The following is a 27424-nucleotide window of genomic DNA, read 5'->3' as shown; positions in this document are numbered from 1 at the left end:
CTAAAAAATGACATGGGATTATTTCCCGCGGTTATCCGCGGGGATGGGAACGGTGTTGAATTTTGTCACCGTGTCATTCTCTAGTAGTAAGTTCATTGTAAAGGTGGATGGGGGGGGGGGGGCAGGAAGCTTGCCTAGCACAGATTATTTAGCTAGCAGCCCTAAATCTGGCTCCCCATCTCATTAGATATAAACGGCATGGGATAGGAGTCAAACAGCCTCCCACCTTTCGGGAAGAGAGCTTAAAGTGCCCCTCCCTCATCCACCCTATATATTTTTATTTTGTTTGGAGGATGGAGCACATGCTCCATATGCCAGGGATGATATGGGTTTAACAGTTCCTGACATTCTGTCCCTTGGTGCATACTTTGAAACCACAGGGAGAGGATTGCAGATTTGTTTGCCTTTCCAAATACAAGCTCATTAAGTTGGTGATCTATAACCTATTGTTAAAATCATCTTGTAATGCCTGTTTTTAAAAAGGGTTCCAGGGGTGAGCTGGGAAACTATAGACCGGTGAAGCCCGACTTCAGTTCTGAGCAAGATAGTGGAAACTATTGTATTATAAAGAATAAAATTACGGCACACAGACATGGTTTAATGGATTCATTTCTTCGAAGTTGTGGAGAAAGGTGAGCTAGTTGGGAGAGGGGCATTTTTGAAATAAAGTTTGGAACCTCCAAACATCCATTTTCAAAACCCAAACAGCTAGACGTCCAAAGTTATATCCTCAATAATTAACCCTTTATTTTCAGCTTTCTGTTCATCCAAACACTTATCTGATTAACTACATTAAAAGAACTGCTGGAGCTCTGCCTGTCCCTGAAGCAGGAATCAAAACGAGGCTCTCTTGTCGGACGGAACAGAATCCACCCTTCAGATAAAGGTTTGGATGAATTGAAAGCTGAAATGAAGTGTTAAGTGAAGTTCAGTCAAGCAGGCGATTATAGACATCAGTTCTTTCACGTTGGGTGGGACGGGACAATGTACTTTCCACAAACAGAGCCAATGGGATAATATGAAACTGTTTATTAATGTCCAATCATAAAAGGTCAAGATCCGACACAGTACTGTGTTTCGGTGTCAAGATGCGCCTGCATCAGGGGTCACACATACTGTGAGATGAGCATAGATGAATAAAATAGCACTTTAAAAACAGGCATGATATAACTCGAGCAAAATATTCAAGCCTCTGAAGCACATAAGGAGACTGCACAAATGGCTTTGCACCTAAACAGCCTCACAAAAACTGCTTGCACTTAAATTTATGTAAAGCTCGTATTTAGATGCCGATGTGTGCCGGCACTTGGTTTTCTTTTGAACATGGGCACAACTCATGCTTGCTGGCAAACCTCTCTGTAAATCCATCGGGCACGCCCCTACCTCCATTAGCTGCAACTTTTCTGTGTATAAAATTAGAATGCATTTAGGTTTTCTGCATGGCTCAGTATTACGCTCATAGTAGAAGCCAGACCCTCACACCTGTGCATGGCTCTGCTTCAACCTTTTCTGTATCAGCCCCACAGCAGCTTGGATTAGCAGCAGATCCAACTTGTATGTATCAGACCTCTGTGGTCTGCGTTCCGGATATGGCAAAACAGTTTAGGATGGGTTGGAGAGGGTTTCAACACCAACTCCATGAAGACAGAGCCAGGCAGCCTCTTATATCGCATTCATTATTGGTTTAATCATGAATATGACTGTTGGGCAGAGCGGATGGACTGTTTATGTCTTTATTTGCTTTATATTACTATTTATGTGGGAGAAGGTTATATCCCACATCCTTGTATATATCTTTTGTAGTCAAATAAAAATAAATGAAATCTGAACAAACTCATTCACAACCATTTATTAAAGGTCATACACCATAATAAATAAAAAGATAAAATGATGAATTCTATAACTTCCAATTACAGCACAGAGGAGAAAGAGAGGCTTGATAGAAATATTTTAGCTGAAGTAGGAACAGAACATTTTAAAAATTCCAAAAGATTTATGAAACCCCCACCCCCCACAAGTGCAAAGCAGGTTTTAAATCAGCACACTGACCCCAGACGGTGGTCACGTGCAGTCAAAAATTTGTTTCCAATACATTCAAAAAATAAACTCTGCCAGCCTTTAAAGATCAGATCCACCAACATTTAAGACATATTTGAAAAAAATATACTCTGTAAACATTAGCACCGTCAGCAATATGCCAGGATTCCACTCACCCCCACTACCGAGGTGAGTCCGATTAAGTTCCAATTTTACACATGATTTACATTTTTCTGTAACTGTCTGCCAAATCCAGTGCAATGGAAGTTTGAGCCATGTCAGGCGCCTGGTATTGAGTGCAGATGCATCAGGTCACCTCCTAGTACAACGATATAACATATCGCGTGTGGCCATATCCACCTTCTGGAGATAGTCACTTAACTTCTCTTGCAGCTCCTGGTATACCTGGAAGGGAATGTTAACTGTGAGATCTCCTTCACGCTTTACTTGGTTCCCTAAAATTCAAGCCTACAACAAAAGACAATGTTCAACTTACCCCCCACTTCCCACAGGAAGCGAAATAAGAGCGTTTCCCCCCACTCCTCCTCACCTCTCAAAGGGTTCAGTTCAGCGTTAGGTAACTTGCTATGTTTATTATTCCCATTTGGAGTGGCCTAGTGAGAGTTGACAACCAGGTAAAATCAGGGCTGAAATCCTGCTTTTCCCAGTGACCCTGGGCAAACTACGTCATCCTCAGGTACCAGCTTAAGCTGCCTGTTCAGTGGGGCAAGGAAATATCTCCTGTACCTGACTAACTTCTTGAGCTATCAAAGAAAAGGCCTGAGTTTAACCAAAATATCCAAGTCCTCGGCACTTTCTTGTGTTAGCTGGTTAATAGAAACCTACCCATTGCAAGCTGCTGGTTTAACGATAGAAAAAAAAGGCAGACAAAGATGTTTGAAGAACCTGAAGAAATACTTACTGCTGAGTTATGTTGGTTTGCAGGGTTTTCTGCTAATACCCAAAGTAGATGGTCGATGGCAGAGTAAGGGAGCCACACCATAGGAGAGGTAGCAGAAAGTGGACGCTGAAAGAAAAGTTACAGCCAACTATTCAAGATCACATCTACAAATTTAAAACAAGACTGCTCTTTTTTCCAGCATTTGTTCAGTATTAATGTCTTCCATTTCAGTTCTACCTGAAGTTTCAGCATAAAATAGTTAAATAATTGGCACACATTAAAGGAAGCTCATCGGGTACATCAAGAGCATCTGCCAGGAACTTGTGACGGGCCACTGTTGGAAACAAGATACTTATCTTGCTGGACCTTCGGTTTGTCCCAGTATGACAATTCGTATGTTCTTATGTGAGCTGAGTATAGGCCCATTGAGCCATTGTGACATCACAATCTCAGCTCTGGAATTTTGCTTCTCTTTGGGTTTCTGCCAGGTACTTGGGACCTGGGTTGGCCACTGTTGGAAACAGGACTTGGCTGACCTATTATGGCTATTCTTATGACACACTACAATGTCTTTTGCATGATTATGTTTCTGTTAAGGACCTGGAATAATAGGCCATTCACAGTTCTGCCATTCTACATAAAAGGAAAGCTTTCAGGCCCAATGCCACTCAGGTTTTCAGGATATCCACAATCAATTCACATACAAAGGATGCAGTGCATGCAGATCTCTCATATGCATAGTCATTGTGAATATCTGAAAAACCAACTAGGTGTGTCCCAAGCACCCATCGACCTATGCAAGCCTTTAGGTGTGCCATATTCGTCACCCATTCCCTCATCACCTTACCTGAATTGCCTTCAGAACAAAACCTGCATAGAGCAGGAAGGAAACCACAGCAGTGGGCCTTTCAGCATCCATACAGACACCTGCCTTAAAAGGCCAACGCGGTGCTGCACCTTACCTAGTGATGGGTGGCCCACCAAAGCAAGACTCACCTCAATACCAAAATACTGGTGTCCTTTTCCCAGCAACGCATCAACGTACTCTAAAACTAGATCAGATGCTTCTGCCAAAAGGTCATAGTTCAAATAGAGGCGCAAGAGCTCTGCAGCATCCACTGCCTGTAAAGTAAGATGTCTGTTCAGTATCATATGGCCGGGCTATTTTATTATTTGACAGTCTTGTTAGTTAACCATTAAAGAAGAAAGAACAAGGATGATCACACAGGTAATGGACCCAATTTAAAGCTGACTGTGAATTTCATTGAATCAATCTTAATTGATCGCTTGTTCCTGGGTTTTATAACTACCTAGAGTATATTTTAAGTAATCAGTTGGTAACAAGAATATATTAGATCACCGATTAGGAAGGATGGTAATCAGAGAACAAGTGAGTGCAATAATAGTTCTCTATACACTCGCGGTCTAAAAATCTGCAGATGTGACGTGTTATGGGCGCACTGAGCACTTCATAAAATAATTTATGTTTACATTTATAAATATATTTATGAGAAATTACACATCTACACATGGATTTTCATGATAAGTTGTACAATTGCAAGAAAATTTAGCAAACTGAATTAAAAATAAAATAAAAAACTACAAGTCTCCTCTTTTTGCCAGCCAGACTCTTTTAAGTACAGAAATGTGAACATTAAGACAAGAGTTACTATTTCAAACATTTCTAAGTGCCTGCTGGACCATGGTCAGCAGTATGCGGTGGGATTTCCTCCTTGTGCTGACCTTATAACTGTTAACAAGCCAGTTGGGTAAAGGTACACCATGAGAGAGCAGCTGGTTGATGATGCAGCGGTGATACTGATTATTCTGGGACTTGTATTTAGTCAGATACGTGGATAAGAGCCGCCAAGCCTCGTCTGTTGCACTAGATAAAATCAGAAAAAAAAAAGTGAATATCTGATTCAGAGCTAAGGAGGAAATCATGCCAGCACCATCCACATCTGGATTACAGCTGTGCATATTCCAGTACAATTACTCAAACATGTTTACCCTTTGTAATGCTCGTTAAGATAGTTTTGGAAGCATTTCTTCAGGCTTTAGGGTCGACCATTTTGTTTCCTATATACCCAGAAACTCACAATGAGCTCATCAGTTAGGACTTTAAAACTACCTTCCAATAGATATTCGCTCTGAATCATCTCAAGTCCAAAAATCTTCTCAAAAACCTGTTTCACTATGCCTTTCCCATCTCAGCCTCTTAGTCAATTATACTCATATTATTCCTAATGACTATATGGACATTTACACAACACATGTGTCTGCAATTAAAAACGTTATGGTTTGTATTGTTGTGCGCGATACCTTCTCCCCCTCCTCAACTGGACTGTCAATTGTGCTTTATTCGTTGGCCATTTGTAATGTATGTCTAAAGGCAGTACTGCCAGTACTATTTTTATTTGTATGACTGCCATGTTGGTAGTTTCAAGTTTTATTAACATTTGTTATACCACCTATAGTAACTTCTAGGCGGTTTCTAATAATAAAATTATAAAAAAATGGAAAACGAACATCAAGACTTACAGGACGAACAAACAGAGAACGTGTTGTATACATTTGATTACAAGGGGTTAGAGCGTAGAAAACCAATTTGGAATAGGAGAGGAAATACACTAGGGAAGGGAAGGTCACGTTTGTGTTGAAGAGAAGGAGATAGTATGATGCTTAGAAATCGAACGCATCCTTGAATAGAAAGGTCTTCCGATGCAATTTAAATCTGTCCATTGAGCTTTAAATAAATAAGAAAAACAAAACACCCAGTACCAGGTGGCATTTAGTCAAAGCACTTAAACAGCCGACATCTCCATTCATCTACAGGAGTTTGTTGCAGTTTGTTTTGTTGTGAAGATTATGTGATAGATTCTGTGTTTGTTTTATTGTAATCCGCCTAGGTTGTAGGCGGAAAAATAAATCTTCAGAATAAAATAAATAGTGTGGGGTCAGTAGAGGGCCCAATGTTGTGGATTGATTTGCCTGATATGGCATGGAGTATTTCCTCATTGCCTATGTTTAAAGGCCAGTTAAAAGCTTTCCCAGATTTGGTCATGAATTAATTTCTGGGTTATCTAAGAACTGGGAACCAGGCAGGACACAAATTTTCTTTTACTATTTTATTATGGCGTTCTTTGCTATCTTTTAATTTTGTCTTGTACTCTGCTCATATGGATTGTTTATCTTTTAAGCGGTTAAGCAAATTTAATAAAAACCTTAAGTGGAAAATATACCTGGACTCCTTGGTAGTGATGACAGTGGAGAGCTGATTTGCTGCCAGCCAATCCCAGGCTTCGGCCTGCACGGCTTCCCCCCCAGACTGCAGTTTGATACACCTGGAGACAATGTGCAGTTGTCAGATATTGTGTACCTTGCATGAGCACACTGAAAGCTAACTGCAAACTCAGAGCCACTGTGGTAACTTGCAATAATGTGAGACAACGGTTCCAAAGATTAGAGCAAGTGACATGTCTTTAATGACTTTGCACCTGCATTCATTCGTTTGCAAGTAATGCTGTTTCCCTTCATAGTCTTTCAATGTAATAAGTCAGTTTGGGGGCCAAAGGAAGTGACATTGCATTAGTTCACTGTCCTCCTGATACTGTCCACCTTTGAGCTGTGTGCCCGAATTTGTTGCTCATTCGCCCCTTTAATGCACTGCAACTCTTGAGTCTCTCCACACTCAAAATCCATCCAGAAATGACCTGAAGATGCTCCATGTCACATCATAAAGACATCCTCTCAGGTGGTAGGGTTTGCTCCATGACAAACAACAATTAAGGACAGTATCAAAAATAGTACTAGGTTTTTCCGAATCAATGAGCTGAATTGCCCTCAGAGTGGATCGACTTTTCACTCTTGTCAAAAATTACAAAGACTAGGGGACACTCGATGAAGTTACAGGGAAACACTTTTAAAACCAATAGGAGGAAATTTTTTTGCACTCAGAGAACAGTTAAGCTCTGGAAGTGTTGCCAGAGGATGTGGTAAGAGCAGATGGCATAGCTGGTTTTAAGAAAGATTTGGACAATTTTATGGAGGAAAAGTCCATAGTCTGTTATTGAGAAAGTCATGGGGGAAGCCACTGCTTGCCCTGGATCAGTAGCATGGAATGTTGCTACTGTTTGGGGGTTCCGGAATTTTGCTATTCTTTAGGATTCTGAATGGAATATTGCTACTTCTTGGGTTTGGGCCAGGTACTAGGGACCTGGATTGGCCACCATGAAAACAGGCTTGATGGACCATTGGTATGATCCAGTAAGGCTATTCTTATGTTCTTAAGAGTCGGTATTCCTTTCCTCTGCTTGCGACTCAATTCCAAGCCATTTTTGGACGGCTTTGTTGTCATAGTCCTGCTTGTTGTGCTCAGTATCATTGCTAGTTTTTCATAAATTTAGTAGTTTATCATCATAGTTTGCCTTGAAAGTCAGAAAATTCCTCATTTTTTGACTCTTCCCCCAAAAAACATTCTCTTGGGCAAAGGCTCTTTGCATTTTATTACTCAATTTTAAACACCTTGGTTGGTGATTTTTATCCTACCTCTAGCCTGGCTTTTCAATCTGTCTTGAACTTTTCACGTCTGTCAATCAGCTGGCCACTATTTAAAGATAGTCAGTAAGAAAGGCTCTAGTCTTTCCTTCTATGGACATTCCTTATTGTTTCCATCTCATGTTTTCCTGCAGCTTCCCACCACATTGGTCCTCTCCATCTATTTGATTCCACAACCTCAAATCTTTATCAAGTATATTTAGTCAATAAACAATCTCTGAATTCCCAGTGAAAGAGGAAGAATTCAGTCAACCATGTGCATACATAACCCTTGCAAAGTATACAAACTGTAGATTTACAAGTTGGTGATATGTAATCACTGAGGTATTCGATCTCTGGTTTATTTGTAACTATATATATGACAAGAAATCAAAACATCATGCAGTGATTACATACTACAGACTTGTACATATTACCCAATATAGCTTAAATGATAAGTTTTTTCTGCAAAAGAACTAAAATTTGTTTTGTACTTACTTGAAAGCAAGTCCCTCAAAGACTGGTGTGAAAGCAAGTTTAAAAGTCTGACACAGTGAGATGGCAGTGTCAAAAAGGCCAGCTGAGACCAAAAGAGCAACCATTTCTTCTGCTGCAGAGCTACCTACAAAAAAAACAAAAACATAAAAGTTACTGTATACACCCGAATATAAACTGAGATTTTGGGGCCCAAAAATAGCCCAAAAATGAGGTAGGTGTGTGTATCTCGGTTTAAATTTGGGTCAGTGCTGACCCACCCCTTCTCGAACCTGTTAAAGGCCTCTGTCGGGCCTGCCGTGAGACCTGGTGGTTTAGCGGTGGCCAAGACAGTAGGGATCCCTCCTGCCCCAGACGATTCTAAGAATTTATACTTCCATCCCCTGTATGTACCTTTAGTATCCCTGGTGGTCCAGCAGTGAACTGCAGCAGAAGTGACCTTCCTTTGCTCCTGCCGTGCAGAGCTGCTAGCTGATTGGATGCTGTGAACTTGCAACAGCCAAACAGCTAGCAGCTCTGTACAAGTTCTCGCGGCATCCAATCAGCTAGTGGCTCTGGGTAGGCAGGAGCAAAGGAAGATCGCTCCTACCATGGTTCACCATTGGACCACCAGAGATACTAAAGGTAGGCGGGGGAGGCAGGAAGAGGGAAAAATTCTTAGAATTGGCTGTGACAGGAGGGATTATTTCCCACGGTTATCCGCGGGGACGGGAATGGTGATGAATTTTGTCACCGTGTCATTCTCTACTGGCTAGTTTGGAAAAAAATGCAATAGTAATTTTCTGTTACAGCATTAGCCTGTTTTTACAAACCCATGATAGCGGTTTTTTGTGAAGGCCAGCGCACTGGATATGTGCTGCACCCAACACTCAGTTCCTATGAGCGTCGGGAGCAGTGCAGAGTATTCAGTGCACCGGCCTGCGCTAAAAACAGCCATCATGGTTTTGTAAAAAAAAAAAAAAAAAAGAGGGGGGTGTAGATGAATAAAGTCGCACGTGATAATCTCTAGCTAAGAGATAACCCTGCAACTAAAAAGGGGACAGCAACTGGTAGACAATTTTTTTTTTGTAAGGAAAGCTTTTCTGTAGTTTTTCATAGTTCCTTATAACCCACTCCCCCCAATTCCTCTTAGAAAGAGGCAAAAAAAACCAACAACCAACTAGTCAACACTACAGGGCAAGTTCAAACCTCATTTATCTGGTGCAATATGATTTTTGCCATGGGAACTTCACCTGCAATAGCAGCTGTTGATGGATCATGTTGAGCCAGGGTCAGCCGTGTACGAGCAAGAATATATTCCTTCTCCAAATCCTTCAGCTCCAGGATCTCAATCTGCCGACTTGCTATGGGCAAGAGAGAAAAATATAGTCTGGATATCTGTTCACCCTGGAAACAGTGCCAGAGAAAAGAACTTCCCCTCTTAAACCAGCAACAGCAGAGTTCTAGGATTGCAATGTGTGTGTTATTTAAGACTGCAAAGGCCTTTTAGTAGAATTCTTTATACATTGCGATTTATGCAACTTTAAGGACATGATTGTAAGTTACACACACACGATGGACATCTGCACATACATGTCCTTGATTTTTACATACCAAATCTGAAGCAAGACCTAATCAGATACACAAACTAGGCAGTTTTATTTATATATGCTTTTCCTATTTCACCTTGTTCATCTTGGAAAGTCCCCTGGGGAAAGTGGAAATAGGTTTGCTTATAAACAATGTAGCCATTGCTTCCTAGTATAGATTCAGACCCACAGAATGCGTAAACAAGAAAAGGCCTTGCTTACTTGGGATAGTTGTGCATTCTCCATCATGGCTCCGCTTTGGGGATGTACCAGGACGTTCATACTACAAGAAAAATTTAATCTTTTACATAATATTTTTTTAAAAAAGATTTCTTGTATTCTAGTGCACACTAGTGTTGCCCAATTCACCCAATTCACCTCAGTAAATCGATTCGAATTGATTCACTTTTTAAAAAAAATTTTTATTCATTTTTTCATCTTACAAGTGCGTCAGAAAATAAGTTAAACTTATACAATATCACTTGAGCATCTAACAATATTAATTTTACAGTTAAAAAAATATAAATAAATCCATCCTTCCCAACCCTATTATTACACATGTGATTGCATATAAATCTTACTCTCTATTAATCCAACCCATCAAAATATAAATTAAACTTCCTCCCACCCCCCTTCCCCCATCCCTGTACAATTATACCAACTGGGGAAAAATTATATTTTATTCATTACAATATTCTATTAATGGTCTCCAAACCTCCTGAAAATTATTAAAATTTCCTTTCTGCAATACTAACATTCTTTCCATCTTATACATATGACATAGTGAAGTCCACCATAAACTATAATTTAATCTATTCTAGTTTTTTCAGCTATATGTAATCTGCTGAATGGCAACTCCTGTCATAATAAGTAGTAACTTATTATTATTTGCAGAAATTTGATTTTTCTTCCTCATTGACATTCCAAATAAAATAGTATCATAGGTTAAAGTTACAGGATTTTCTAATAAACAATTTATTTGGCCCCAAATCGATCTCCAAAAAGCCAAAATGAATGGACAGTGGAATAATAAATGATCTAAAGTCTTTACTTCAAGATGACAATGCCAACATTTATTTGACTTAAGAGGTATCTAACTTTTGTAAACGAACCAGGGTCCAGAAAGCTCGGTGCAACAAAAAAAAACAAGTTTGTCTCATAGATGCTGACATTGTACAACTCATCCTCCAAGACCAAATTCGTGGCCATTGAGACGCAGTAATCTCAATGCTCCAAATGAGCGTTTGAAAAAACAAAGAAATGCCCTATTGGGGATGATTTTGGGAAGACGTAAAGCACTACAAATGTTCAAAATGCAAGTGCAAGACTTATTTGTGGAGGGAGCAGATTTCATCATGTGATGCCATTATTGAAAAAGCTCCCTTGGCTCCCAGTCAAATACCAGATCATGTATAAAGTTTTGGTGCTGATCTTTAAAAGTCTTACACGATCTGCCTCTTTTACGAAGCCGCGCTAGCAACGGCCCCCGAAGCCCTTTAAATCTCTATGGGCTTCAGGGCCGCTAGCGCGCCTTCATAAAAGAGCCCCTATGCGATACCGGTGCTCAAAGTGTACCAACCGTGTAGATTTTTAAGGTCCGAGGGGACACTAAGACTGGTTAGTGATGCTCTTAGTAATAATAATAATAACAAGTTTATATACCGCAATACCATTAAGTTCTATGCGGTTTACAATAGATTAAGCGAGGTACAAATTGATTGAATTTAAGAGGGGGGAAGAGAAGATTTTAATAGGACCGGAAATACGTTGTTGAGGAGAAAGAGATTAACAGGACAGAGGAAACACTATGGAGGAGAAAGAAGATGAGTGGGTCAGTTGAGTTCACTATGCAAAAATAAGGACTTTGATGATTTCTGTGGCAGGAGTACTTCTTTGGATCGCTTAGAGTACTTTCTGATATTAAGAAATTCAAGAGCGTGTTAAAACAATTTTATTTACAGAAGCTTTTTTATGAAATCTTTTGTATTATACTTTTATTCAAAGATTATTTAGGTGAATGTTAATTATTTCTGTATTATGTGAATTGCTTAGGTTTAAGCTATGTACAAGTTTTTAAATAAAATAAGAAAAGTGAAATTGAAAAGTCAATTTTTCCCCTGAATTGGGCAACACTAGTTTACACCTGCCTAATCTAATTCAACATCTGTGAAAATCCTAAGTTTTATACATGGGTGATTTACATTTCCTTACCACTGCACCCGACGCTGGCTGCACTATCCAGGCATATTCTGGACGGATCAGACGCAAGCAATTGAGAGCAGCAAGATAAGAGTTCACTTGTTTCTGGAGACCACGGAGAGTTCTAACTTCTCTACCAAGACGCATTCCATACTCAAACATCACAGTGCCAGCTAAGGGGGGAGGGGGAGAGAGAGGGGAAAAACACAACCCACACATACTGAATACAACAGACCATGATTTCTATAAAAGGTCAGCCAGAAACCCTATGATCACTTCTTCCAGAGATATTCAAAGTTCTAAGATAAGCTCAAGAGATACTTTTGTGTACTAAAGATAAGATCCTTCCACCCTACAGATCACTAAACAAGATTTTTAAAATTCATTCATTTCACATTACTCCTCTATATGGTACAGCCTGCAAAAGGCAATAAACTCAGAATAATTGCATACTCACAAAGCAATCTTTTTTAAATACACTGATTATACTAGAAGACAAAATCCTTATAGCAATCTAAGCGTCCAATATGATCCTCCAAGTGCATTGAGAAAATAAGCATGCATGCAGAAAAATAGCCTCTTCCCATGACAAATGTAGCCTGCCCCCCCAAAAAAACAAAACAAAACATGTATTGATCCAAAGGACAAGTACCTTTAGAACACAAGCTTGGTTCTTACCTTTTCGATAGTTATGTCTGTAGATATGGAAAGAATACAGCAACTCATAGTAATTGTGCGTCATCAGATCCACAGCTCGAGCACGAGATTCAATAATTCCAACCACCTGAAAAAAATAGGAACAGGCGCTCAAACAGGGTAACTAACCTAGTTCTCATCTTTCATTGTGCCACTCGTAACCAAATTACTGTACCTCATTATGTAGGTTCACATAGGGAAACTCCACCAGATCCTGCAACTGTGAGCGCTCACAAAGAATGACCACCAACTGTCGCAAGCAATCCAGCTGCCTATCAGGAGAATATCGATTAATGCACAAAGCTGACGCTTGTAAAAGGTGACAGACAGACACTAGCAACATAGGACCTCCAATATTAATTTGTAAAACAGGTAGATATTCTTTAGATTGCATCACTATTGCATAATCTCTTCCATATCCCTGCCTCCTTCCTACTAGAAGAGAGACTTGACATCTTATGTAGCCCAACTAGCCAATCTTGGCATGCTCTACCAGTTGCAATAGTGGTAGCCAAAGTACACAGATAAGGGAAAGAGGATGCAATTTGATCTACTACCTTTTTGTGGTTACAATCATGTACTTATTTTGTTCCTGGGCAATGAAAGGTTAGGCGACTCGCCCAGAGTCACAAGGAGCTGCAGTGAGCATCAAATCCAGTCCCCATGGTTCTTAGGACATTGCACGATTAGTCTATTCTTTCACTCACCTGCTAGAATCTGAAATCTGGGTCAAGGCCTCATAAGCTTGGCTGTTATGTCCCAAATCCAAATGGTGTTTGAAGATACGTGTTCGCAATGCAGCCTGAAAACACAAAAACGTATGTGTAAGCAGTCAAAATTATACTGCAGTAAGAATCAGCAATGCAAAAAAAACAAACAGGCATTACCTGGTTTCTCCAGTCATCATCAGCTTCTGTTATTGCCAAAGTAGCCAACTGAATCACCAGCTCAGGTAAGCCTACATCTTCCAGCAAACGCAGAACCTAACGAGAAAAATTATGAGACAAGAATAGCCCTATCAGCAATATGGGGGTTCATTTATTAGTTCCCCTAAGTTAGGGGTTTCAACTCATTTCAACAATGGGATGCAGTGGATACAATAAAAACTGTTAGCAAGTTGACCTAAGTTGAGAGGAAGGAATGAGAAGACAGATCCTCTGATGTTAGTAAACCAGGGGAAGGTCACAGTTGTCCACATATGCACACATTCTCGGATTTCATTTGTATTAGTCTTTTCTCACATTTCTTAAGGGGAGGGCAAATGGTACTAGAGAGAGAAGCAGTATAAGACAAGAATCTACATAGGAGAAAGGGTCTATAAATAGTTGTAAAGAAAATATTATAGTTTTACTCTTCTTGGTGGGTGGGTGTGGTGTGTTACGATACCACCAGCATTGTGTGTATCAGAATGCACAGCAGTGATCCTGAGCAAGAAGCCCACCATTTTTTTTAACAAAAATCTTAGACGCTACAGGGCTGATAGAAGAATCCAACATCAGGGAAGCAGCGAGAGCCATTCTTCATACTTCCTATTGCTATGTGTGGCTGACGTGGTGGTGGTGGACAACAGCTCTATGAATCTGGAAGTGACATTGAGTAGTCATACCAAAATAAGCAATTAGGGAAGGTTGCCTAGCTCTTGCTGCTTTTATTAAGCTCCAAAGGGATTTAAAGACTAGTGGAAAACCTGGAAGTACTAGGCTATAATACCTTCCGTAAGAGCATGTCCCTGGGATATGACACATAGCAAGGGTCAGACAGCTTGCTGGGCTAGAAACAGCCTGCAGGCTATATGTTTGACATCCCCACCTTAAGTATTTTATGGATGTGTTGTAATTTGGGGGGGGGGGGGAGTTCCCCCCTTTGATCCTGTTGGTATATTGCACACACACACACACACACACACACACAGGGGGAGGGAGGGTGGGAGAGAGATATTTATGTCATGGTTTTATTCTCTTGCAAGGTATTGGTTGAGTGGGGTGGGGGGTTATCACGCTATGGGGATTTTGACTGATTATAAATGCATATATGAATGCTGCTGTTTGTGTAAATACTGTACTGCATTTTTGTTAACTTTGAAAAATTAATAAAAGATTTAAACAAAGTATTTGATATGAAGAATCCAATGAGTTACCCATGAGGCAGGGGTAGAGAGAACTTTAATAGTCTTGGTATTTAACAAGTATGACATCCAAACTGATGTTCTAGCAGCAGAATTAAAGTCAGGATGTACCTTATTGTAATACTGCAAACGGGGAGTGGAAGCTGCCTCCCCATCCTCTACTCGGATCAGTCTATCTAAAAAATCCTCCTGTCGAACTTCAGAGGCAGCTTGGGAGAAACATTCCAGAGCCTGCAAGGAAATGAAGGAACAAGAAAAGCTTTGTGTATACGTGGAAAGATGCAACCGCCATCATTGCTTCTGGCAGTCTTGGAGGCAACAGAATAATGAAGTCACAGTGAATGATGACATGCATCAAAGATTGCCAGAAACAGCGATGAAATCAAAATATTTGCCAAGATCTGAAATGCACCAACTTATGAAACCCTAACTGGAATGTGGACTTTTGATCGTTTAGTAAATGAAGGAGAAATTAGCTTCTTACCTGCTAATTTTCTTTTTAGTCCCTCCAGACTGGCACAGAAACTGACGGGGTTACAATGCACCTCGATCAGCAGATGGAGACTGAGACACAAACTTTTGGCTGTAGTATAAGTGGGCTTTGCAATCCCAAATACAATCAAGTCTGACGAACAGGAAAGAAGCGCGAAGGGGGCCCACGTCACACGCGGAACACCACTTGGTGGTAAGGCTTACAGCTGAGTAAAAAAATTCAGAGGAGGTGGGGGAGAGACTTGACCAGTCGAGTGTGGCACCCCCGAGGACAGATGGACCCCCGAAAGGGTCCTTCAAGCTCAATCTGGCACCATAACCAAGGACAAGAAGGCCAAATTAAACATCCACCAGAGAAAGACTACACAGGCTTACCACCTCCACCTGCTGGAGACTGAGAACAGACTGATTGTACTTGGACTGCACAGCCCACTTATACTACAGCCAAAAGTTTGTGTCTCAGTCGAGGTGCATTATAACCCATCAGTTTCTGTGTAGGTCTGGAGGGACGATAAATAATTTAAAAAAATATATTCTTTTTACCTTATGTCCCTCTCCAGTGACAAGGTAGCACTGTCCCAACATAAAGCGGCAGGAACCCACGTTCACCTGACACCAAGACTGCAGCAGACGCACATACTCCTAAGAGGAATGGCAGACACCTCTGATCAGAATCAGGAACAATGGATTAAATCATGAACACAAGATTCTTCCAGCGTGTAAAGACATTTCAAAGACTAAGAGATTTATTAATATTTGTCCCAATGAGTTTGCTTGGAAAACAAAGACAGCTGAGCATTAGTTTTCTTAAGTTACAATAGTCAATTAGAACAAAACTAAACCCAACTCTCACCCTTACATGCTTTGGGTAAATTATTTCATGTATTCATTCATGTCCCCAGATGGTTCATTTTATTTTGACTTGGCAGTTTCTTCTGCTTTGTTCTGGGCTTCCAAATGAAGAACTAGGGCTAGGATTAGACACCATTATCTTCCATTCACATTTTAGATTTTGAAATGCTCAGTTTAGAGCTTAAGTAGATCTTTATACCAATGTTTGCTCAAAATGAAGAACCCCCCAAAGGGAAGAACTATTTCTGAACTCCCCTTTCTTTAGTAATCGTGGTTCAATTATAACCACATATAGCACACATTTCACAGCTGGAACAAATATTTTACACTTCTTTTGTTTAGCTTACCTGTAACTGTATATACTGGCAACTTCCCATCAAGCACTCTGGGAACAGAAAGCCAGGATTATTGGGCCATCCGAGTCAGAAGTTAAGGAACATAGAACAGCCAGGACCTAAGCATCAATATAATTCAATGTAATGGCTTCCTGTCCTTGAAGGATTCGCTCTCAATCAGAGTCTATAGAGGATGTGCCACCAACTTGTGTTTTTTACTAATTACAAATTTTATTAATTAAAAATTTATAGTTGGGTACGGCTCTGGTAGCTTTTAAAGGATACATCTGCTGTATGAGATAGCTGGCAATTGCTGCAACCAGCTGAGGCCAGTTCAGAGCTGTCTGGCTAAGAGGAGTGTCTGGCTGGGAGAAAAGATGAGCAATGATTTGCTTTCTAGACATATCCTGAAAGAATAGCTCAATCACAGTCTGTGGGCTGGACACTGAAAAGATGATACAAATGAGAGGTTGAGTTAGAAGGTGGCAAACCCCCCTTCTGTTCAGGGAGTACATTTTCAGTTAAATAGAGTCAGACATAATATTGTTAGAATTAATGAGAATCAGTATATGCAAGTCACAAAGTTTCAAGTTGATTAAAAATTTGTTGTACACGCAATGTCAGATACTTCAATGCGTATGACAGTTTCAAATTAGGAGACAAACAAGAAAACAAATTTATACAAATAAACATACAGTGTATACGTACAAATATTTACCAGTACAAAAGGGAAGGAGGAAGAACTGCAATCTTTAAAGAAAATTGAGATACATTTAGAGAAAAAAAAACAACTGGAGGGTAATAAAAAAATCTTGAAAGCATGGCTAAGCCTGGAGAAGGTAAAGAAGATTGCGATCTATACGTAAACTCTGATTAAAATTAGGTACTGGAGCATCCTTATACAAGTAACTTTTTAAAGAGCTTTTCAGTTTTTCTAGGAGGATTCACCACGTAAGTAAATTGGTAAGTTGTTCCAAATCTGGGGTGCTATAACTGAAAAAATAGTAGATCTCCTAGTACCTATTACTTGTAAAGAGGGGATAGTCAGCAGATGCTGTTCGGTATTGATTGTATTCATACCCTCAACTCAAGATGACTCCTTACTTTTTGAATATTTAAATTGTAGAGTACTCTGTACAGAGCAGTTCAAAAAGCTTCTTTTATTGCACATTGTAAGTTTTAAAAATGAATAAAGAATTACAAAAAAAAGTTTCTAATTGAATGCATTTTGAATTGTATATTTTTAGACAGCAGAACGTGAAAAATCTGAAACTCTTCACACCCTTTCCCAAGGCACTAAAATACTGCATTTAGTAATATTACATAAAAGGATTTGAGGTTACAATGCAGTAATAAATGGGAAAATATTTCCAAATAAATTTTATAACCGTCTACAAACTAAACTGTTTTAACCTAAAGAGAGAAGAAATACTGTGATGCATTTCCATGGATAATTTCTAGTAAAGTCATAGCACTCTTCTATCATGGCATGATCTGCAGCAATGGGAACAGAAACCAATCCCTGCCCTGATCATAAAGCCCAGGGAGAGAGAAATAGGAAATATCAAGAGACATCTTACCCGACTTGTGTGCTGGTGCTAAGGCTGGGGAATCGGAAAGCTCCAGAACTGATAAATGCTGTAGATTGGATTCCCTGCAGAAAGGAAATAAGCAAGAAATTGCATTAAATAAACAGCTATAAAATGCAAACAAGGCTCTCCACCGCCAAATACACATCTGGACTAGAAACTCACCGACTTCTAACCCCACCCCTTCCACAAAAATGCACAATGTTCAGAGAACCAACTTACAGCATATCAACAGGAACTGCTGAAGCCAAGCACTGGCTACACCATCTTATCACATAATAAGAGGAAAGAAGTTGAGATGTGCGAGGCATTAGATCCTGTTGGGCCTGTAGAAGTTGCCCCCCTCCAAAAACCATCTGCAAGAAAACCCAAAATTAGAGAAAAAGAGAAATTACATTCTGCTAATTTTCATTCTTTTAGTCCCTCCAGACTGGCACAGAAATGGATGGGTTAACGTTCCTCTGCCAGCAGGTGGAGACAGACACTGACTTTTGGTTGTAGTATAAGTGGGCTGTGCAGTTCCAAGTACAATCAGTCTGATGAACAGCCAAGCAGAACTAAGAAATTAATAACTGAACTATAAACAGCAATATCACTCTCAAAAGGTGAATAGCAACTAGCACGCCCCCCCAAAAAGGATAGGAAAAGGGTTGGATATTGATTAGAATAAGAACATTCCATAAATGTCCCCACTGCTTGCCAGCTACACCAGATGAACCAAATGCCGCTGCTCTTATAAACTCCCCTAACAACCCAGACCAAAAAGATACCACAGTAAAAAACAAAACAAAACTGTATTCTTCCACAAAAATTACTGAATAAAAACAACAGGACAGGGTCTGTGCCGGTCTTGGAGGGACTAAAAGAAAGAAAATTAGCAGGCAAGAACCTAATTTCTCCTTATTGTTCCTCCAGGGCAGTATGAACAAAAATCAAGCAAACATCAACAGGCGACGTCACCCCGCAAAACCTGGTGAGGACGGTCCTCAGGTAATCGGGGCACCTTAGAGTCACTCAAGGCCTGAACCAACTTATGCAACTCCTCCCCATACAGGAAGGAGCCCCAAAAAGGAAATTTACTGAGTTTAGCCTTAGACGCCACATCTGCCGACCAACCCTGAAGCCACAGGGTACGATGAGAAGCCACTCCGAGAGCCATGGACTTGGCCGAAGCCTGCAACTGATCATACATGGCATCTGAGAGATAAGAAGTGCCGAGCTCAATCTTAGCCACCGCCTGATTCACCAAGACAGCTACGTGAAAACTCTGCTTAAGAGGAGACTCCAACTTAGGATCTTGAAAATCCCTAAAGGCCGAACTGCCTTCAACTGGAACTGTATGCCTACATACAACAGTCAAGACCACTACATCATGCACAGGAGACTTAAATGGTATCCCTATCCCCATCAGGAATAGAATAAATCCAGGACATGAACCGCGCCAAGCAAAAAGGCACGTCTAGTGTCTTTCCACTGCACGTGCACTACATTCCATTCCAAATATTCTGATGCACAGGAAAAGAAACAGAAAAATTCAGCTGGGGAAAAAGTGTTCTACTTTGAAAAGGCAAAAATTTCCATCCAATGCTCTGCTTTTAATGCTTCCCACCTTCAGTTCCCCTTTTTATACTCACATCTCCCAGTCTAAGCATCTCCTGCTGCAGAACCAACAAGTCTCGGCAAATCAGGAATCGGGTTGAGGCGATATGGTACACTGCCTGGCATACTATGTTGGCTGCAGTGTCACTGCCATAGAGCTGGGACACGTTCATACGCACATTCAATGGCTGACCTAAAATGAGAGTTACAACGGGTGGATACTTTGCAATATGACAGATCGTCATTACAGAAATGCAGACAAATGTACACAATGCCTCTAATACTTACCTGCATCAAATCCTCGCTCCATCTCCATTTCGGTTTCATAGTCCATTTCACGAATAATCCATTTAATAGCCTGAACAGGATTTCTGATATCATGCAATTTACTGTGGATATCATTCATCACATGTTCCCTAGAAGTGTCAGAGAAACGACAGCTTGATAAATCTTAACCAATTGTTAGTGTAGTCCTTATTCACTTCTCTCTAAATCACTAACTATTCTCTGTACTCTTTTTAAATCTCTAATATTGTAAAGCTATATGGTGCGGCCCCATATACACTGTAAAGAGATTATTGGTCTAATACTAACATATACTTCATAATATATGTATATATAAATTAATTCTTTTATTTTTTCATTTGTATGGACCTTCGGATATCAACTGGACCATGAATAATGTCCAGCAATCTCTTGTCTTCATCAGTTCACTTTATTGTTTATTTACTCAAAACTCTAAAATTCATTTTGGTTCATACTTATTCTTAATTCCATAACTATTTCTTCATTGTATTTCATTTTAGTTTCCTTCATTTCCTTACTTAATGTCTTTTTCTTCTAATTTAATCTTATTACTTAGCTACTTAGCTTTGAGGTTAGCTCTCAAATTGAGAGCTAACCTCGAAGCTAAGTAATAAGATTAAATTGGAAGAAAAAGACATTAAGGAAGGAAACTAAAATGAAATACAATGAAGAAATAGTTATGGAATTAAGAATAAGTATGAACCAAAATGAATTTTAGAGTTTTGAGTAAATAAACAATAAAGTGGACTGATGAAGACAAGAGATTGCTGGACATTATTCATGGTCCAGTTGATATCCAAAGGTCCATACAAATGAAAAAATAAAAGAATTAATTTATATATACATATATTATGAAGTATATGTTAGTATTAGACCAATAATCTCTTTACAGTGTATATGGGGCCGCAATATATAAACATATATAGCTTTACAATATTAGAGATTTAAAAAAGAGTACAGAGAATAGTTAGAGAAACAACAGCAGCATCTCGGCTGGGATGGGCAGTACATGTCCAAATATCTAAGAGACAGCATGCAGAATGTCAGGGAGATATTTTGGCCAATTTGGTTTTCTTACATATCGTTCGATATCAGGTCTTGAAGAATCTGTCCTGCAGCCGCTTCTGGCGACTGAAGGTGGAAGCAAGCCATCTCCATGACACATGCCATGTCTACAGAAATGGATTCTCTGATGAGCTTGAGACACTGAAAAAGGCAAGTTACATCATGAGCAGAATCCGGATCTGCAAGAGATAAAACCAGAGAGTTCTGTCATTTTAAGTGAACTGAATTAACAGCCACTTCCTTGTTCTGGACTACTGCAATAGAGCAAATTTGGAATGTACTTAAGTGAACCTGAAGAGACTTGAATAGCAGTATTTTGTAAGGATTAATCTGTGTCACACACGGAGTATCAACCATGTTTCTGCCTTGTTGCAGAAGTACTGCTAACTCCCAGTAGAACAAGTATAATCTTTAAACTTCTTTTTTAGAATAGGTCTTCCCCCATATTTGGAAATGCCTACCATCCCTTATTTACTAAATCTGCCTGCTCTGTTCCATCAACGAGTATCGGTTAGTTCTCCCCGACCTAAAGCCTGCTCAACTTGAATCTAGATACTGTGCCTTGTCTTTAAACAGGTTCTCTCCCTGAGCTAGGACTGCTGCTGCTAAATTTGCCACTGGTTCTTTCCCTGATCTCCCTTTCTTTTTCTCCCTGTTTTCCTCTACCTTCTGTACTTTCTACTGGGTTGTGTGGGTACCAAGACCCCTTTCCTCTGAAGCATAGCTGCCACTACCACTTTCATCAGTGGACAAGTGCAGTGCAATATTTAGCTTAGGGCCCTATACACTATGTAGGATAGCATTGCATAGGGTTATAAACTGCATAGTTTCACAGGTAGACATAGTGAGATGGCCATTGTTTTTGCTAACTCGACTATCTGTAGGTCTGCTGAAACTTTTTCCCGTGCTTGTTAAGAGTTCACGCCTCAGCAAACCCTATCAGTGAGGCTAATACATCTGTTTAGACTGAATTGATTGGCTAGAATTTTTACAAACTGATTTGACCTGTTTTTCCTCTCTCTGAGCAGATGGCTTGTTTTGACTTCACAGTTGTAAAAAAAACATGTATCAGTTTCATATCTTGAGAACATGCACCATCTTGTGCTTTGTGTGTGCATAAAGCAATCCTCTCAACTTGGCTGGCTTGAAGTTCACCTGTGGAGTACGTGCACCACTGCCCAGGAAGCCCTCCCCTGAACTCTTCCAGCCAAACCATTGTTAGAGGGCTTCTTGGTCTTTGTTTTTAGAAGCTAGAAGATGCAGCCAATTTTGTCACGGTGATGAATTGTTTCTTTCCTTTGTAAATACTCTGCTATTTCTTTCTTTTGCCAATCTTTTACTATTTAGTTGCAAGAAATAGCTAGTGTGGATTATTCTCTTTTACCATAAAACGTCAGTGGGCTATAAAACTGTGTTGCCCTGGCCTGTTGCCCCCTATATAGCCAGGTGGAATACCTAGCTTGTTGCCCCCCAGTCTGAATGAAAGAGCTCAAAACTGAAAATAGTGCCTCAGGACTGCAAAAGTGAAGGCATCGTTGGTGCTCTGGCTGATATCTTTCTTGTCAGATTTGGTATTGCTCTCTCTCTTGTACTTACATTGTAAACCGCCTGGATCTGCTATTTAAAATTTACTATACCACCTGGACTAGCAGACTATAAACTATACTGAGGGGTAAAATTTATAACTACATTCATAAAGTAATGCTTGCATACTTTTCTCTGTCTGAGCTTTAGTGAATTTTCAAGAGTATGTGTATACTTCCACTTAAGTTCAAATGATTTAATTGATGATAATACAATCTTAAACAAACCAAACATATCAAAGTCGAGTAAGATACAATGGAACAGCTTCAACAGCAGAGAGAACAGTCCATCAGGTTTTATATACATAATGCAAAATCACCTAACCAACTATTCCCCACTAACAGACCTAGGTCCAGGAGCAAAAACAAAGCACACCAAGGCCCTGGAGCAGACCATCCATCTTCCTCCCCCCCACTCCGACCGGGAAACTGTTATATCAGAGGCATAAGGAATATATATTTAAAAAAAAATAAATAACGTCCCCCCCAAAGTCTCATAGCCAAATGCCAATGGACCATCATCCCCCCAAAACCAACCCCCCACCCCCACCAGGTACTCTCTAAACATCCTCCCATGTATGCTCCACACAGTCAACTGCAAACAGCCCAAATTAGGACAACCACATTAGTATTGCACTACAGCCTCTTGGGTGCAAGGACTGCAAATAGGGTTCCCAGATGCTCAGTAACAAAAGCTTCCGCTTCCGTGACCCCCTGGCATCCCTTGCCTCCCAGGTAGCCAACTGATGCAAGTGGTTCCGCCAATGCCAGAACGTCGGTGGGTCCTGGACCTTCCAATATTGTAGGATACATTGACTGGCTAACAGGCTCATTTTCTTACAAATAGTCAGGTTGCCCCAGGGCAAATGGCCATAATCTTCCACTTAAAAAAAATAAGTTTATCTTAGGGATTATCTGTGCTACATTTTACACGTGCTCTTTGGCATGTAAACCTTTCTCAAAATGTTAGAAACAGGATGGCAGATGGCCCATCCAGTCTGCCCATCCGCAGTAACCATTATCTCTTTCTCTCTCTGAGAGATCCCATGTGCCTATCCCAGGTCCTCTTGAATTCAGACACAGACTGTTTCCACCACCTCTTCCGGGAGACTGTTCCAGGCATCTACCACCCTTTCTGTAAAAAAGTATTTCCTCAGATTATTCCAGAGCCTATCACCTCTTAACTTCATCCTATGCCCTCTCATTGCAGAGTTTCCTTTCAAATGAAAGAGCCTCGACTCATGCGCATTTATATTATGAAGGTATTTAAACATCCGATATCTCCCCTCTCCCAACTTTCATTAACTTTGAAAATTGGAACAAAGTTTGCAGATTAAGAGGGGGGAAAAAAAAACAAAAAACTTGCAGACTTTGCACCTATGCATGCAGAATGAAAAACTGATCTTCAGATTCCTATCCCTTTACACTGACTTGTCACTGCTCAATGGTTTTAAGAGAAAGAATCCTAACTTCATGGGGATAAATACTGGTTATAATTATAGACATGAAAATGTTGGTTTGGTAAGGACTACAAGATGATGTCTGAACCCTAATCTACAAATTATGTGAGCATGACATTATCAGATAGTAGATGACAGCAATGTGAGCGATTGTGATGCACATTAACAGCTAAAATTAATATAGCCCCTCTCCACCTTTCCAATTACCTTCAGATATTGCACTCTCATCCTCTGTCAAGAAATAATCATCAAACAAGAGGTACAGGTGATCCGCCAAAGAGCATGGAACAAGGAAAGATAAAAACCCCTGCAATGGTTAAAAATACAAAAAAAAAAAAGGTCTTGGTCATGTTTCAAAACTCAAATGTGTTTTAAGTAAAATCAAATGACTTTGCAGATTATTTAAATGTCCAAAAGGATAGGTATTCAAAATATGCTGCAGTAATTTGCCAATTTTACACACGGATGGGAGTCTAAACAGCAAGAGACCTGTCGGACGGGAAGGTACTCGCGCATGCGCAATAGCGGGCAGTCTAAAAGCTTTTGACTTCTTAAAGTGCCGGTGCACTTTTCACTGTCCGTACCGGGCTCCGTGGATGACGTCGCCCACATGCGAGAATATGCTGCCTGCTTGTCCTATGATAACTGGGACATAATGATAAGCCAAAGCTAACCACTTTAAACTTGTAACTATGTATTTCTAACTATGATCTAAGTGCATTAATAACTATACTAGCAACTGTGTCAAAACTGTCCATTGTGGCTTCCTGGGTAACTGACCCAACCTCCTGTAATGTAATCTGACCTTGAACTGAATAGGTAAAGGCGGAATAGAAAAAAAAAAAAAAAAAAAAAATTAGCTGCCAGTCAAATTCTTAGGAGCCTGGAGAAAGATTAATTTTCTTGCTCATTTTTTTTCCCCATTTTGCTCCCTTGGTTCTCTTCCACCCAGCATCTCTCTTCCCCCTGCCCCTATCGTCCTTTGTGGTTCAGCAGCTCTGAAAACAAAAACAAAAATTGTGGATACAGATGTTCTGAAGATAATTTATTAAACACCGACATATAAAACCAAGAAAATTCAATTTAAAAAAAACACAATGATAAAAAAATACTGTGATAAAAATCCAACCAGACTCTACACGGTCCGTGTTTTGGCGAACACGCCTTCCTCAGGGGTCCAGTGGTTTGCAAACTCACATATAAAGAATTGGACTGAAAACAGTCTATTGTCTTTAGCACATTTTTTTTGCTACTTCAAAGACAATTATCTCCAGAACATCTGTATCCACAGTTTTTGTTTTCAGTGTGGATCATTGGGTCTCCCCATTTTTCTTTGTTGGTCAGCAGCTCTGAATGGCATTAGCATCGTTCATATGAATACGAGTTGCAAAATAGATCCATCAAACCAGTCACAAGTACATGGCAAGATTCCAAAGAGTAAAACGGATTTCCCCAAGTCCAGGCCCCAAATTTTAGTCACCTGGACCATCCAGCATCATGGTGACAGGTTAGGTTTATGGTATCCTTTACCCATTACTACTTTTTCATGCCTTCAAATGCTCTCACCTTTTTCAGCAAGCACACCATATTAGTATGTGGATTTATGTGCAGGGCAAGAGGGCGTGAAAGTGCTTCTTGGTACTGAAGACAACAAGCATAGAACTTGGACCAAAATTCAACCTGTAGCTGTCGGAACTCCTCCTGGGATAATTCATATTCCGTGATGCTGCTATGGAGCTGTACAGAAAGAAGAATGGAATTCAGGTTACCCAAACAGATCTATAAATCATCACGCTGCTGCAGTACAGCTAAGCCGCAAGATTATGCTGGTATTCATTTCTCTATCTATTCTTTTAAGAACAATTTCTGGAGAACTAAATTATGCTTAACTCTAGTCACCCCAGATACTGAACAAAATTTTACATGTCTTCAAGCTGCATTGCAAAAATAATAGCTAGAGATAGAAAGAGTAAAGGCAGAAACATGTTAATTGAAGATTACTAGGAGACTCTCCTCACTTTTGTCAGATTAGAGATCCCAACCATGAGATTCAGAATGAAAAAGTTTTACCTCAATTTACCTTAAGGGCAAAGATTCAACATTTCCAATTAAGCTGTAGATAACGGTGTTGTTGCTGTGTTTTAAAGCAGACTAGCTTTCGAAGGCTAGAACCTTCTTTCTCAAGTCAATACAGCACAGCATAAGCAAAAGACGACAGTGTCAGAAAACTTCAAAAGCTACTCAAAAATCTGTCACGTTACTATTCAAGTATCTTTTTTTTTTATAAGTTCTTTATTCTTTTTCAAACTTACATCAAATACACAAAAAGAACAACATGAAAAACCATCATACAACACTTGAATATCATACATTATATTATAAGTATATAAATTAGTTACAATCCCTCCCCCCACCCTCCTTTCTATACTTTCATTAAATATATCACATTTCTTTAAAACATTCATTTTTACTTCAACTTTTCATCTGATCCCCCCTCCCCCCTATATATATTACCAGAGAAAAATGATGCCTATTCATTACAAAATTCAACCATCGGCCTCCAAATCTTTAAAAAATTTTTATAACTGCCTTTCTGTAATGCAATTGCTCTTTCCATCTTGTAAATATGACACAAGGACTATTCAAGTATCTTAAGTTTTCTTTTCTTGTTTTCTTCCTATTAAGCCTTACAACTGTATTGAAAATTACAGAGGCAGGGAGCCATTAGATTAAAATTATTTGTCAGATTCTCATCACCACTTATTCCGTTTTTATTGTCCCAAAGGTTTCCTTTAAGCTTTCAGCTCAGTTGAAAATCGATTTTACTGGGCTATTGGTCTATAAGCCTTCATTCATAACTATACAACGCAGTGTAGTGCAGTTTATAGCGCTTGCCGCTCATAGAGTTCCTATGAGCATAGGAGCTGTTATTGCTGCGGCAGGTGCTAAAAATTGTTGCATGATGACCAATTTTTTCCATGGGATATGAACTCAAGTCTCCAGTGCATTCCTAGCACTAGCTGATCTGGTAACTGATCCTCCCCATCACCACCTGGTCTGAACATCTTCTTACAAAGCAAAGACATAACCCCAACACAAATCAACTTTACCTCCGTTTCCACAGCTAAAGTAACCTCCTTCTTCAACTCTTCCCAGGAAAGTTCCAAGATTCTCCCAACTCCTCGACGATAGATCTAATTGGGATGGGAAGAAACCCCTCATACAGTTTAAAGGAAATTCCTTTTGAAAAAAAGCATCATCAAAGATCACAAAGAAACACCAGGGTCTTGCAGGTATATCAAAGGATATTTGATCACTTACAACTTAGAATCTTCTACTTTGTGAGTTCAATTTTCATAACATTATATCCACATAGACAAGATTTGAGGAAGAGAAATTAGGTCTTATCTGCTAATTTTCTTTTTAGTTGAATCAGACCCCTCCAGGAACTTGTGGGTCATATGTCCATTATCAGCAGGTGTAGATAAAGCACAGCACAATTCTATACTCTATTAGGAACCCATATTTAGATGTGAAAACAGTAAAAAAAGAAAGAAAAAAGCCAACTCCTCCCCTCCAAAGAGAA

The 27424-nt window shown here is 39.8% G+C and overlaps 1 protein-coding gene across 1 annotated transcript in view; it reads right to left on the bottom strand.

Annotated features, from left to right (window-relative positions):
- Positions 1 to 1833: 1833 nt before the first annotated feature.
- The window catches only part of NUP160 (nucleoporin 160), a 45694-nt gene continuing 20103 nt past the window's right edge, over positions 1834 to 27424 (bottom strand). The window contains exons 12-36 of the mRNA XM_033928479.1: positions 26949 to 27032; positions 25405 to 25575; positions 24046 to 24145; positions 20809 to 20974; positions 19713 to 19840; positions 19460 to 19617; positions 18048 to 18181; positions 17817 to 17890; positions 16522 to 16681; positions 16249 to 16318; positions 15593 to 15691; positions 14669 to 14788; positions 13320 to 13415; positions 13140 to 13234; positions 12608 to 12704; positions 12415 to 12520; positions 11749 to 11909; positions 9760 to 9820; positions 9202 to 9312; positions 7973 to 8096; positions 6181 to 6282; positions 4682 to 4823; positions 3935 to 4060; positions 2960 to 3064; positions 1834 to 2442 (exon numbers count right to left, since the gene is read on the bottom strand). Of these exons, the coding sequence (XP_033784370.1) occupies positions 2350 to 2442; positions 2960 to 3064; positions 3935 to 4060; positions 4682 to 4823; positions 6181 to 6282; positions 7973 to 8096; positions 9202 to 9312; positions 9760 to 9820; positions 11749 to 11909; positions 12415 to 12520; positions 12608 to 12704; positions 13140 to 13234; positions 13320 to 13415; positions 14669 to 14788; positions 15593 to 15691; positions 16249 to 16318; positions 16522 to 16681; positions 17817 to 17890; positions 18048 to 18181; positions 19460 to 19617; positions 19713 to 19840; positions 20809 to 20974; positions 24046 to 24145; positions 25405 to 25575; positions 26949 to 27032 (2883 nt within the window). The 3' untranslated portion in view covers positions 1834 to 2349. The remainder of the gene's footprint in view (positions 2443 to 2959; positions 3065 to 3934; positions 4061 to 4681; positions 4824 to 6180; positions 6283 to 7972; positions 8097 to 9201; positions 9313 to 9759; positions 9821 to 11748; positions 11910 to 12414; positions 12521 to 12607; positions 12705 to 13139; positions 13235 to 13319; positions 13416 to 14668; positions 14789 to 15592; positions 15692 to 16248; positions 16319 to 16521; positions 16682 to 17816; positions 17891 to 18047; positions 18182 to 19459; positions 19618 to 19712; positions 19841 to 20808; positions 20975 to 24045; positions 24146 to 25404; positions 25576 to 26948; positions 27033 to 27424) is intronic.

The sequence above is a fragment of the Geotrypetes seraphini genome, chromosome 19 (genome assembly GCF_902459505.1).
Source record: "Geotrypetes seraphini chromosome 19, aGeoSer1.1, whole genome shotgun sequence".
Taxonomy (NCBI): domain Eukaryota; kingdom Metazoa; phylum Chordata; class Amphibia; order Gymnophiona; family Dermophiidae; genus Geotrypetes; species Geotrypetes seraphini.
This window is presented reverse-complemented; position numbering and strand designations above follow the sequence as displayed.